At 41.7% G+C, this 14,917-nt stretch overlaps 1 protein-coding gene across 1 annotated transcript in view; it reads right to left on the bottom strand.

The window, feature by feature from the left end:
• Positions 1-11,191: 11,191 nt before the first annotated feature.
• Positions 11,192-14,917, bottom strand: part of LOC309703217 (NACHT, LRR and PYD domains-containing protein 3-like) — a gene marked incomplete at its 5' end in the record, with an annotated part of 44,910 nt that continues 41,184 nt past the window's right edge. The window contains one exon of the mRNA XM_082527929.1: positions 11,192-14,911. Coding sequence (XP_082384055.1) covers positions 14,373-14,911 — 539 coding nt within the window. The 3' untranslated portion in view covers positions 11,192-14,372. The remainder of the gene's footprint in view (positions 14,912-14,917) is intronic.

The raw sequence follows: 14,917 nt of genomic DNA on the forward strand, positions 1-14,917 counted from the left end.
TGATGTGGGGATTAGAGAAATATTTTTCTGCTATTGTTAATAATCATCATCATCATTGCATTAATAATTAATATTGATATTGCATTCAGATGTTTAAACATCTGAATGCAATATCATTGCAATATAGCCTTTATTACAGGTGCAGTTATAACCACTTTAAACTGTTGAGTTAAATCAATAATCTTAAATGCTTTTGAATGCTTGTTATAATCTTGACCTACTGCCTTGATTTGACACACTGTCGGATGGCAACACGTCATCATTAACATCATTCTGAGGATTAAGAGGTGACTGAGGTTCTTTTCCAGTGTGCTCTCGCACCTCCACTTCTCCTCCCAGGGAAGTTTCCTGTGGCTCTGCTTTGTGAGGTGATGGCCTCCCCGAACGTTTATCAGTTTCAGAAAGCCATATGTTAACATCCTCCATAAACCCTTTATTGTATTTAGAGATGCTTGAGAACCATGTATTTTGTTTCTTTCTCATCAAATCAGAATCAGAATCAGAATCAGAAAGGGTTTTAATCTCATCAAATGAGATTAGAGAAAGCAGAGATTCATGCAATGCACTGGCATCCTTAAACAGGTGTGTTAACTCAAACTGTGATTTAACTTGTGAATGATTTTTATCATCTTTCATTAGCTCTTTAAGAGACATAATAACACTTTTCATTTTGTTTACATGCCTTTTCCGATCTGTTTGGATGGTTTCGATTTTGTTTGCAAGAGCTTTCTCAGTGAGGGAAATTAATCTTTTATCCTTTTCAGTTTTTCCACCAACAGATGCAGCCTGTGATCCACTCATTTTAAGCATTCAACATAAGCAGCATGCCAAAATCCAAAACAAAGGCAACACACACACACACACACACACCAAACCAAACGTAGCGGTGGGCGTGTCACAACAACATCTTCATGTGGTCAGAATCCAAACTGCGTTCAAACAAACAACACCAGCACAAAAACACAGTTTACATACCACCGTCTTCTCCTTATCTGTCAGACTAGCCGATTTTACGGGTGTAGTGGCGGCGGTGTGTGGGCTCGCGTCGGCGTTTATTCAGCGCTGATTGCGGGACGCTCCATTGCCGTCGCACATTTTTGCTGACAAATATTGGCGACTGTCAAGCCTTTGAGTCGCCGAGCAGCTGAATAGGGGAATAATGTTGACGCGTTTAAAACGTAAGTCAAAGTTCCAAGTTAAAACTCCTTTATTTGTTATCAAATCCTTAAAATCCAGAAAAACACTGATCAGAACATTCCAAGCTTGAGCGGTCAGCAAAAGTCGACCTCCCCCATCACCCACTCATTCACAAAAATTCCCTCGGGCCGTGAACAGGTGATATAGCAATCACTATCACTATTACCGACACCACGTGACCCAAAGCTACGCCTATCCACAACAGTGCCTTTATCTGGACGAACCCGTGTGTGCTCGGACTCAGCCACAAATCTCTTAACATTATGGTGATCACACTTGGACAAGGTTTTCATTCCTTGTCCAAAGCATCCAATTATTTCATGCTTTTCAGCAGCAGAGAGATAATTTTCTTTCCCATGTTGCTTGAAAATGGTGGCCTGCTTAATAATGTGGAACATCCTTATTAGTAGTTTATCCTTTAATTGGGCTGAGCTGGCAAACTAATGATCACAGGGGCCTGAGACTGATGTCAGTGACCCAGAGAGTCCTGAGACACAATGCCATCCACGGGTTTAACTGAAAAACAACATATGTAATCTGTGTAACACCTAAATACAATTTACATAATCATTTGGAACGAGGTGTAACCTCAGTGTGTGAAGAGGACTCTCCATTTACATCAACACATGAGAATCTGTCATATCTGCGGGAGTCATTAAAACGAAGACTTCTGTGCTTAAATAATGAACTGTGTATCTGTGGATTCATTTTTTATTATTTCATTTATTCAGACTTTATTGTAAATGTAATACAGACACTTTGCTGTTATTATAGCTGTAATATTAAACAAAGGATAATAATAATGAAATTATAAACACTGAGCCATCAGTGTGTCTCTGACCTGTGGATACCTTGTGCTTGTTCCCGAGCATTCAGGTCTGCAGGTCAGAGGTCACTGTTGGTCCCACTGTTGGCTTCTCAGGCACTGAGGCTTTATTGTGGTATTATTGTGAAGCACTTTGTGATTTTTATCTGTGGTAAGTGCCACATAAACACATTTTATTTATAATAAACAGCTAGATGGAGACACAGGGCTGAGAGACAGGGCCTTTACTCTGACATGTGACTGAAGTGGCCAATCAGGAGCTGGGAGGTGTGAGGTCAGTGTGGAGGAACCACAGATGTGTTTGTTAGTGACCTCACAGCCCTTCATGGATCCAACAGAAGTGTTTTAAAGACGTGTGTGATGAACTCAGCCATGATTCCCTGTTAAACTGATGTTAAATATGATCGTGTTTAATCCCTGACGTCTGTCGCAGTCTGAAGAGGAACCAGGAGAGCCCGCAGAGCCGAAACTCAGTTACAATAAGCTGTCCTCAGATCAGCAGGAAACCACAGAAAGAAGAAGTGATGCAGGGAGATGGGAGGCTAAAAATCCTGCAGGGCTGAGAGAGAGGAAGCTGATGAGGCTGACAAATGTTCTTCATGTCACCTGTAACCTGTTCATGTTCTGATTTAACATCACATGTCTCCACATGCACACAGAGGAACTTCAGTCACACAAACAGTGGACCAGATATTTGTGTTTGAATATTTCACGTTGAAACCATTAAGGGACCAGTTTATTTCCTGCTATGGAAAATTAACAATAACCTGCAACACACCCAATGAGCTTGATATGAAGTGAGTTTAAGAAACACACTGCAATGTGCAGAGAGCATCCCAGTGAAACACCAGGGTCGTCTGTTCAGTGTCTCCCATTACAATGGCCTCATTGTGTTGGAAACTAGCTGGCAGACTGATTCCTGCTGCTGCGAGAAACGATTCAAGTTTAAGACTCAAATACCCTCCGAAGAGAGTTTGTTTCCTCCTTTTATTGTATCGATAAAAAGCCCACAGAGCTTTATTTAGTCTTGATGTAAAGTAAAAACATTAATGCAACCTTTGCAAACGCACCAAAATTTGTAATTGTTTTCGTTTTAGAATGAAAACTAAAAACTAATCACAACAAATTAAAACTGACAAATTTTGGGGGGGACATTCGATGCTGAGGTTTCTGAATTTGCAGGTGTGTGACAGAGTGGAATAAGAAATGTTCCTTAAATATGTAATAAGCCAAGTGACACTTTACACTTTCTCTTATGCTAACATTTTATTTGAGTGCACATCTGATGATATATTTGTGTTATTCAGAATGTGCAGTGGAAGCTTCGTCATCTTAGACCAGTCCAGCATCTCCACACAACCCCTGAGCCACATCTGCACTCAGTCCACACACAGTGGGAGGACCCTTCACAACAAGACCATCAATACTGCAACAGGTCTCGCAGAAAAGATGTGCAGGATAAGATGAAGTTGCATATTTCACTCGCTTTGCTGCACGCTGGAATAGCTTTAGACTACATCCACAGTAGCACAGATTTGAAAACGCTCCGCGTCCACACACGTCTGTGATACAGATGAGATCCTTTAAACTAAATGTGCATGTTATAAACAAGTGTGGACTCAGGAATATCAAGATCAGGAGATCAAATTGTGTAATGGAATTATTTTAATGTAGTCATTTGATGCACATATATGTAGAGAGCAAATAATTCCAGGCTTTTTTATTTTCCGTTCTATACGATGTAAATATTTTTGTAGAAGAGAGGTTATGTGATACAGTACACATATAGTGCAATCGAAAGTAGCTCTAATATCGACCAGTAACCAACCACCACACGCACTGCAATGGGGTGCACAAGATTTATTTGTTCTTTCTCTGGGTCAAACTACTGGCTGAAGACAACTCTGGCCAGGAATCCAAGGCCACCGCGGTCAGGGTTGTTAGCCTGGTTACAAACAGGGGAAAGGTGGTCACTTGGAAGAACAAGCAGCCAAAACGTATCAATCCTGCAGCTTCCTCAAAAAGGCTTGCCACCCACCTTTTCAGGCCTGACTTTGTTCGAGGCTGGGTCTCCACATCACATCCTGGGAGCTGGAACTTCCCCAAAACTGGTCCAGTTTCCTTTTCAGGGGCACAGAGAGTCTCCAGTCCAGTGGTTTTTTCTGCCTCCCAGCACTCCCTCCAACATCCTCAGATTATTTTAAAAGCAAAGCCAGGTTAAAAATCTTTACCGTTAAAATGTGCACACTTCGTCCTGGATCTTCGAGGCTTCACTGCTGCACCAGTGTCCTACTAAAAAAACAACAACCCCCACTTCCTGTTTCCTCTCCCCTTTATAGAGAAGGGCTCCAACCCTCCCCAATCAGGGGAGGATTGGAAAAAAGAGACTTTTCCATTTGATTACATTTTGTATGATGGATTATGTAGAAAAAGTAGAATTGGGCTGAAAGATCTATCGCTTTATCACCTCTTCAGGTTGTAAATCGTGTTTTTAAAAAGTAAATAAGTAATTAATTACTTTTGAAAATAAGTAATCAGTAAAGTAACGGGATTACTTTTTGGGGGAAGTAATCAGTAATTAGTTACTGATTACTTTTTTCAAGTAACTTGACCAACGCTGATGTTCCCTCTAATGTTTCACATGTCTGAGCAAACACACAAACTGAGCGGCCCTTGGACCACTGTGAGCAAAAGCAGACGTGTGCACTGTGGTCACGCCAGCATCCAATCCATCCAAGTTACATGTTTATTAAAGTAATCAAATTACAGCATTTACATTTATGTTAGACTACTTTTAATTAACTGCTTTAGCCCACTTACAATGAAAAATAAAATCTTGTTCATGACCTGTAGCATGTTAACACTATTAGAAGGGAAAAAAAAAAAATTTTTCTTAATAAAGCTCTGACTTGTATTCTGAGTCTGTGGTCTGGGAGAGAGTCTGTAACTCTGTCTGCATAATACAGGATATAATGACCAATGTTGGGCAGTTAATTATATAGTTACTTCTTCAAAAAAGTAACTGGGTTATGCAAACAACAAAGTTTTTTGCAGCTTTTACCTAAAAATACAGCCAAGGTGTTTTTAAATAAACATCTCAAACTATTTACAGAACAATCAGCTGTTCTGCATCAAATCTGATGCCACACAAACAGTGGCGTGCCCCAGGCCACCCCCCCAACCAGACTGGCCACCCCAAAGCTAAAACAATAAAATTTAATGAAATATCAAATGTACACAGCAAATCCAGCATGTCCAAATTAACACTGTCGGATTTGATTTCAACACTATTAAAGTGTCTATATGGGTCCACACCAGAGAGTGTTAATTTAACTGTTTTTGGAGAGTTGGTACGTTAACTCTGATTTAGTGTTAAACACCAAATCTGTCTGGAGTTGATAATTTAACACTTGGTGTTAAGAGTTTATATATTAACTCTCAAAGAGTATTTTAGTTTAACTACGTAAGAGTTATCTTCTAATTCATTCTCAAAAGCAGGAATTTTACTGTTCTGAACTTCTAGAAATTTCTTTTGGAAATAAACATTTACTAAAAAGATGCAATGGTTTTTGAAAAACATTTATTCTGAACTGTGCACCACAATTTCAAAACATTTTCTGAAAGATGTAACAGTGTACATGTTCTCACTTTCATTAGAATTGTGTTTATCAAAAGGTCTGACATGGTAAATGCAAATAACAGCATCTCATCACTTATTTCTTCAATACAATATGCATGTCCTTCATTCATCACTTTGTGGAACTTCAACGCACTTCTGCTCTCCCCCATATTCCATCTTCACAAGCATATCCTGTGTGGAGATTGAATAAAAATTAGTTGACACTAATTAATGGCACAAATAATCCAGTAAACAATTGCAGCACAGTAAAAAAAAGGAATCCTCTTTGAGCCATAGCCTTAGACTGAAGCCAGATTCAAACAGAAACAGCCTCAAAGACTCAGAGAGAGCGCTGCTCCATCTCTGGACCATAATATATGTTCCACCACTATGCTGCAATGCATCTTGGGATAGGGTGGGCCTACCTGTGCTTCAAATCCAGGGAGAAGGAGGACACGTTTGTGGGAGCCTGGGAGTCTGGACGGCATTCGTGGCCTCGCTGTGATGTCATGGACCTTCAGAGGAAGCAGAGGCTGAATTGAAACACACCTGCTGACTTCCTGTGTTCTGCTCTGACAGCTGCCATGTGTCACAGTGTGGATCATAAAGCCATCAAACTTCACTCAGCTCCAGTAACACCATCAGTGTTTGATGTCCACAGGATTCATCAGCTTTAACCATGATAGAAGCAGGAAGTTAAGATGAAGATGATCAACCACACTGAGCGACACACTGCGAGCAGGTTCGCAGAGATCTGAGCAAGAGCGAATGAAAAAACTGAGCGAGAGGGGCTGTTATTAAACGAATGAAGTCGTCACCTCCCAGCTTCAGTCAGACTGGTTCACCTGTCCCCACACCAGTCACACCACTGGCTGAGAACATGGATAATGTGACTTGGAGCTCTTTTGGTTCAGAGACAGCAAGCAGTTAGGCAAAGAGAGAAGAGCTCAGCCTGTGGGATTCACTGAAAGATGTCATAGAAATGCTCGGCACCATTCACAAACATTTGCATTATTTGCAAAGAACATGGAGAACATCGATGCATGAACGCAGCAGTACTCGTGTATATTAGGAAAACAACATTTACAGCTACATTTACCAGAGGACCACAGACCCACGCAGTAAACACAAGAGAGATAAAGATGTTCGTGAACACAGGTTTGTTCTTAGAGATTTATGACTTAATGCCAAACTATTCTGTTTGGACATCAGTGTGTCATTGCTCAGTGCAACACAATGCAGATCATGCAGTTTAACAGCATTTGACACATTTCTGTATATAAACATGTTTCAGGCTGAAAAGTCCTTCAATGTTGACACTAGATCATATTTTCTACTCTTATGTCCACTGGAGTGGGTTCAGTCTGTCAGGTGTTATCTAATGATCTACCAACCAAGTTAATCATCCTGTCATGAGATTTGGTTCCATCAGACAGAAATGGATGAACCAGTGTTGATGTTTGGTTTCAGACTGATGGCACAATGATTGTGAGCATGGATGCCGACTTTGGCCTTGTAAGAAAAAGAAGAAGTATTACTGAGCGCTTGGATGGAAACATCATGTTTGTAAGAGACAAAGATGTAGAGGAATATCTGCTGTCTCATCCTGAGAGCTCCAAACCAGCTGAGCTGAGGAAATGTTGAAGGAAACTTCATGTCACTGCTCCATCACTAGTGAGGCGCTCTCCTAAATAAGTCATAGTTTTAAATGGACTGGTTATATAAGAAACAACATTTGAAGTATTTGTGATGGAAACAGATGTTTTTGAATGTGCAGATGTTGAGTGTTGCCCCCCTCCCCCCCACACACACACACCTATTTTTTTTTTTTTTTAAAGATAATTTCTGTCATGTTAAAGTTATTATGGTTGATTGAGGACTACTATTTCCTTTTGTAATTAGGACTGCAGCAACTCTGAAGCTGGAAATTTACTTCAGTCACAAAACCAGCAGAAAAAACTAGATGTAAGTGGTGTAACTGGTGTATTTGGAGCCTCCTGTCGTCATGAAATTCCCTTGATGTTTTTGAACATGATTCATGGAGAACGCTGAGTTGTTAATCAATGCTTAAGTCACTAACCTACAGTCAACAATGTCACCAAATGTTTCCCAAAATATTATTTCTCTTATCGACTCGAAACCATTGAGATGATCTGTTTTAAACAGGCGAGCAGATCCAGTGTCATCAGTGAGCTGGTGAAAAGATACCAGGACAAGAACATCAAGCTGAATTTCATATACGACACTGTGTGCTGTCCTCACATATACATGTGAGTATCTTCTTTTACTATATGACACAAGAACAACATTTTCTGTTTATAAAACTGTGTTTGGTGTTTATCAGACAAATGCAGGAGGAACACCTCCAGGTGTTTCCCTGGCTGTCCATGTTTATGGACATAAACTGGTGAATGTACACCAACTGACACACATGTCATCCTAAGCACATGCACACACTATTCAGTCCATACTTTGATACACTCTTGTACAGTAAACAGCAAATATGTGTTAATCAGAAATCATGTAGAGCACACGAAGGCTTCCTGGGTTTGGGCTGAACGATGGAGAAGGCATGGAGAGGTTCTGCTCCTTCCTCAGAAGATCTGCACGAGTCACAAACAGATGACTCCATCACATCCACTGGACCTTCTGACTGATGCACTATTGCATTATGGGAGGAGGAAGTCATTGGATCTAGGTCTACATATTTCTGTATTAGTAGTTAAAATGACTCATTTCGATTCAAACTGAGAGAGCTGACAGTTCCTACTGATAGAAGTGCAGCTCCTTCAGAGATGGGACAAAGAGGAGAAGGTCACCAGTCTGCTGAGGAGGAGATTTCTGCCGTCCTGAAAGAGTCCCCGAGTAACCCGACTTTAATGGACCGTATGCTTGTAGTCGCAAGTGAATCTTTTCTCCCCATGTTTGTCCAAGTGACTATTTCAGAACAAGACATCCAACAGTGGATGGAAAGAGAGACAGAAGCTGCCAAACATGCACTTTTGAAAACAAGACCCAAAGGTTTGTTGATTTGGCCTGATTTGTTTCTTATTGGGTATTCAGGAAGCTGACAGTAGCTGCTTCCTGTCTTTAGACTATGTTCCCAGATGGAAGAGGAAGTATGTCATGAAACTGGTCGGGCATTGCACAGCTACAAGCATTTCACCTCCTGTCATACTGTGTATGGTTTTGTGTGTGTGATAAATAAAATTTGAATTTAAAACTGGTTCAACCAGCTCAGGTAGGATTGAATTCAACTATATTTAGTGTTTTGTTGATAGAATTTCCAACAGTAAGAGTTCAAATGTTAGCAAACATACAGGTTAACAGCTGTGCTTAGTTATGTCGACTATATGATGGTAAAACCTTGCTGTCAGTTTTACATGTGTGTTTTTAAATGTAGATCCCTGAATCTCGAGTCATCCACTGCAGACCAAACACAGGAAGTTAACGTGTTAATGTTACCATTTCCAATCATGGTGCCCTTCATCTAATCTGGAAGTGTTTGTTTTGGGGCGGTGTTGTTCTTCCTATTGTGTTTAGGCCAGAGATGCTCTTCAAACAACTGACAGACATGCCCACATTACAAGAAGATGGTGTGAGTCTGATTTGATGTTCCAGTCAATGCTGAGAGACCTTGACAAGGAAGCCAGAGGTCAGCTGATGATGCGAGCAGGAAATGAAGAAGGAAGAAGGATCGCTCTACTTAATCTCAAGCACTTCTTCATTGTCACAGAGAGGGAAACGTTGTATTTTCTGCGTCACTTCCTCACAGTAAAGATATTTGTACTCCTGGAAAGAAGATTCTGTGTGTAAGCTGTTGATGGGACAATAAGCAAATTTGACTTTGCAAAATGTTGTGCAGGGAGGTTGTGGTTGCTGCTTGGACAAACATGACCTGGATGACTGAGAACCTACGCGACTGAGAACCTACGCAGACACGTTCTGAAGGAAGGGCTCCACACTTATTGGACTGATTTAACTCTGCTTATTGTCATCGAGCAAAGTTTATTTAATGTGTCTCAATGATTCAAGCTGCAGTTGGTCGTCATCTTCATTGAAAAATAAATATGAATAAATGATAATAATAAATAATATCATGTGATGTTGGTGTTTTGTGTAAATGTCTTTTTGAATGTAAACGCTTTGTTCCAGACAGACAGGGAGTCACTATCAGGCTGTCCAAGCAAACCCACGTCTGTAACAGAGACTGAAGAAGATTGTGACAGAGCCCAACAGTCTGCAGTGGCCACCACAGTCCACCGTCTTCACATCACAATTTCAACATGTCTGTGACGTCTCCTTGCCCTTGTACTCACTGACCTGCATTCATCCATAGATGACACTCAGGACCCTGGTTCCACAGCTGTTCTTGTTCACAGCAGCATCCAGTTAGAGAGGAAACTGGATAATGCAATGATGATGTTCCAGCATCATGTTGTTGCTCCTCCTCCACATGCTTACCTGCCACAGTTTAACTCCGCCTCTCAGACAGTCATGTCACCTGATCTGCATGTTTTGCTGTACGATGACGTCATCTTGAGGTTGACGAGGAGAAAAACTAGTTTAGTCCTGCAGATGGCGATCTTGCACCGTGTTCAGAGAGCCGACACTTTGATGATGCTGCCTGGGTTGGACTCTGTATGAGCAGCTTCCACTCTGGTTTCACTTTTAAATAAACTTGTTTGATTTCACTTGTAAAAGCTGAGAAATAAATGTTTTATTGCAAAATTATTTGTTGGTACATTTTTTAAGGGTCAAATATCCTGTTTGATTTGAGGAATGAACTGTTAAGGTGGAATAAATGAATCAGTTGAAATACATCAGACTCCAGAAGATCCAGGGTGACATCATCGTTACCTGGCAACAGAAGCCCTCATCTGATTTTATTGGAGGATATTTACACCAGCAACACTGTTTAGTTTGATATGACGGGTTAACAACATGCTGTGATATCCAGTTCATCTGTAATAGATACTGGATCTAATCAGTCAGCAGATATTTGATCAGCTTATTTATAACTATACTAGAAACAAACACAACTGTGTTGGTGATTAATCATTTGCGCTGCTCATGATGTCATCATCACTCCCTCCTCCACCCTCAGCAGTCCCAGCATGCTGCTGTGGTGCACCCCACCCTCACTCTACACCTGAGCCACAGACCACACCCTCCACCTCAATATACACCACAGTTTTCTCTGCTGTGGAAATGAGATCAGGAGGAAATCATGATTATTATTATTTAATAAACGCTCACATTAATGTGGGCTTATTTGTTTCATATTAGAAACATTAGTTGAGTGTTTTTAGTATAAAATGGTGAAAGTCCCTCTTTTTGCTCCTCCCCTCACCTGTGGATGGACGGTGCTGTTACCGTGGTGACAGCTTGGATGTGTTTCAGTCCTGCCTGGTTATCACTGCAGGAATCTTTCACATTTATTACAGGTAATAACTCTGATTTTTCTGTGTATTATGAACCAAATGTATCCTGATACACACAGAGATGGATGAGCAGAGGTCACATGATGAAAGAACAAACATGGAGTCTTTGATTTATTTAGATATTTATTGATGAATGCAAACAAACCCGACACTGAACCATCGTCCAGCAGAACAAACCTGATCACATGACCTGCTGACCCAAACAGTGCAAAGCTCCATGGCAACAACAACAAACAGCCTCACATATGTTAACAGAGGCTGTTAGAAGCACAGAGTCTTTACAGTCTTTCTCCTGTTTGGACACAGATCTCTGCACATCTTCATCACAGTTACTCACAGACGTGCAGAGTGTGTGGATATCAAAGCTAAGTTTCCACCATGTTTGTAGTCTGTACTGGGACTCATGGAGCATCTCTATGAGCACTCAGTGCTTTCAACAGTGAGTCCCAGTTTAACCAGCAGCCTTCACACCACACATCACACAGACATGGAAACTTCAAACCTCAGACTGAAGTCACTGCCAGTCTCTGGCACCAGCGACTGTGCTAACAAACACACAGCAAACAGTGAAGGTTTGGTAGAGAAAGTCGGTTGGGTAGAACCAAGTACACGGTGGAGGAGGCGGGGTTACATTACTGGATGATTAAACATGGAACTATTTTGCTGATAATAATTGAAACGATTAAAGAAAATCAAAAAGATATTAATGCAAGATAATTCATAATTTTATAAACTGGAACGATGAAATTTTATTGGCTGGATCTGATTATTGGGGGGTCATGACCCCCGTAACCCCCCTGGAAATTACGCACCTGGTCCTGAGGTCAAATCCACCATCTTTGTTTCAGAGTTTCATGTTCTCCCGTGTTTGTGTGCGTCCTCTCCGGTACTCCGGCTTCCTCCCACAGTCCAAACACATGCAGTTAGTGGGGTCAGGTTAGCTGTGAGTGGTTGTGTCTCTGTGTTATTCCACCTTAATCAATGACTTCCTGTTAGCATGAAGTGCTTCTGTAGGACTGATGTCATTTTCATGGTTGGATCATTTAAATGAAGCTGGACTCAGATGCAGTAAATAAGCTGATTGATCATTAATGAATAAAGCTGGTCAAACACATCACGTGGACACATGTGATTGTGTGTTGTAGTATTGATCCCAATGCTGGTATCAGTCCTGGATCAATAACACTGGATGGATGCGTTCAGCATGGAGCCCTGAGCTGTGTTACAGACAAACATGGAAACTGACAGGTCTGTGTCATTCACAGTCTGTAACACTTCTAAACAACAGAGGCTGACCCAAGTGCCTCAGAGCCAGGCACGCTCACATCACAGCTCTCTAAATAAGCCAGTTTCAAAATAAGAGCTGAAAGCTGTGTTTGCTTGTGTTAGCTTATTATTGTGGAGACTAACATTCAGTGATCATGTGTTCAGACTCATGATTACTCTCAGAAATCCTGATCTTTGTATTTACTGTGTGTTGGATCAATAACTGAGATTCATGGTATCACACAGCTGTGCTGCTGCTGATGTCAGCACATCTGGAACAATACGAGGTATCTGCTAGCAGACTGAGCAGGACGTGAGACCTGTGGACTGTTTAAAGCTGTCCCTCCACAGCTCACTCAGACCTGATCCACACCTCAGTGATATTCTCTGACTTCCTCAGTAGAGACAGAAACCATTCAGATCTGGGACCATCAGCTGACTGATGATGTCACACAGACTGTGTTTTTCAGGAACAGTGATTCTGATGTGAGCCTGCTAGCTGACAGCAGACCTGATGAAAGCACATGTTCACATCTGTGAGGACAGACTGGACTCTTTGACTGCACCTTGGTTCTCCTCAGAGGTCTGTACAGGAGCATGTCCACCCCCACTGAAGATCTCAGTCACTGTGAAACATAGAAAGCTGCTTGTGTGGCCTCTGCCTCACATGTAGATACAGCTACAGGTTTCTCTGTCAGTCAGACTGAAACAGTGTCCTGATGCTGCATCATTCAGCTCTGTGCCCCAGTCAGCATCACTGGGAGCTACCAGTGTTTCTGCCCTTTTCCTGTAACACTACACTCAGCACAGGCTCAGCTGGTATCCAGTGTTGGACTTTGGCTTCAGCTGCTGTGATAGATCCTCTAACATAGATCAGCTCTGCTACATGTTGTTAGATAAGTGCAGCTGCTGTCATGTCCTGATGTTTCTCTGGCTCAGCAGCTTCTCCATCAGAGGTTCACATGGAGCTGATCCAGTATCTCCAGTAACTGTGTTCTGTGCCTCACTGGTTCATCCTTCTGTCTGTGTGACGTCAGTCAGATGTTGAAGTTAAACTCTGTAATCTTCACTGTGTCACAGAGTTCAGTGAGTCCCGTTATTCACAGTATCAATCAGATCATCAGAGAACAGCTGATCAGCAATCAGTGGTGCCAACAGCGCCTCCTGTGGTGAGAGGATGCAATAATGCAATGTAGCATTTTTCCACTCAACACTTGCAGTCATGGAAACTGTCTGTTGGATCTGTGTGACGTTGCTTTCTTGGTTAGAGTTCCTCACAAACGTCCAGATGATTCTTCTAATGAGGCGTCGACCATGTTTGCAGCTCTTTGGAAGAAAACGTCGCCCTTTGCCATCCTTACTTTTCTTTGACTTCTTCAAATGCAGCTGAACTCCAGCTGGTATTTTCTTGGACTTTGCAGCTGTTTCTGGTCATCAGTTCATTCCTGCAAACCTCTGAAGCTGAACAACAATGATGCTGCATTGCTGGCTGATCCCAAAAGGTTGATTCTGTTCATCTGGACGTTTTCAGAAACGTTTGCTCACTGATCAGGTGACTTCTTCAGTCTCAGCTGACTGCAGCTTTACAAGCTTACAAACAGCACATTTGCACAATGACTGAAAGCAGCAGCACCTGATATATATGATACTAATATAATACATATACATATATAATCCATACTAATGATGAAGGAACTGAGCTCACAGTCCATTGTTCATTCAGTGAACTACTCAGTTTATTTTGGGCCTCAGAAATGCTCACTCTGTTTGTACATCACTGTCAGCAATAGACTCATTCTGCTGTGTGGACAGGAACACATGTGACATCACTTCCTGTTTGTTTGGGACTGAAGAGGAAGAAGTTTACAAGGAATCATTTAGAAGAGTTTCAAACATCAACTGATTGAATCCATGAATCTGAAAACGTGTTTGTGAGTGAAAGAGACAGACATGTACAGACTGAACTATCTGTTCAACAGTCAGAGTGTTTCTGTAACAGGAGACACTCTTTACACTCCACTCAGCACAGGGACACTGAGTCACCACGAGACCAGACTCTAAACCCAGGATAAAGAGTTTGAGTGAATGTGGTGTTGAAGGTGTGGAGGTGGATCAGAGTGTCAGAGGAGACTCTGTAGAAGGACAGAGTGCCAGCAGGACAGTCCACATACACTGCTGCTCTGTTAGAGACAGAGGAGGAGGAGGAGGAGGAGGAGATGGATGTGTAGCTGTTATTGTGCCAGACAGACTGAGGACCATCATCAGAGCAGATCAGACTCCAGGACTGATCATTGTATCCAAACCCACAGTCACTGCCTCCTTTCCTTCTGATGCTTCTGTAACTCACTGATATATAAACCCCTCCTCTCCACTCGACCTCCCAGTAACAGCGACCAGTCAGACCATTTCTACACAGCAGCTGATAATTAAAAACATCAAATCTGTCTGGATGATCAGGATATGACTGAACCTCCTCCACATGTGTCACCTTCCTGTTGTTGTCAGACAGTTGGAGCTTTGTGTGCACTGTGTTTGTGTCGATTGTGAGTTGACAGGAATCTGATG

The sequence above is a fragment of the Aulonocara stuartgranti genome, assembly GCF_965226115.1.
Source record: "Aulonocara stuartgranti genome assembly, chromosome: 3".
Lineage (NCBI taxonomy): Eukaryota > Metazoa > Chordata > Actinopteri > Cichliformes > Cichlidae > Aulonocara > Aulonocara stuartgranti.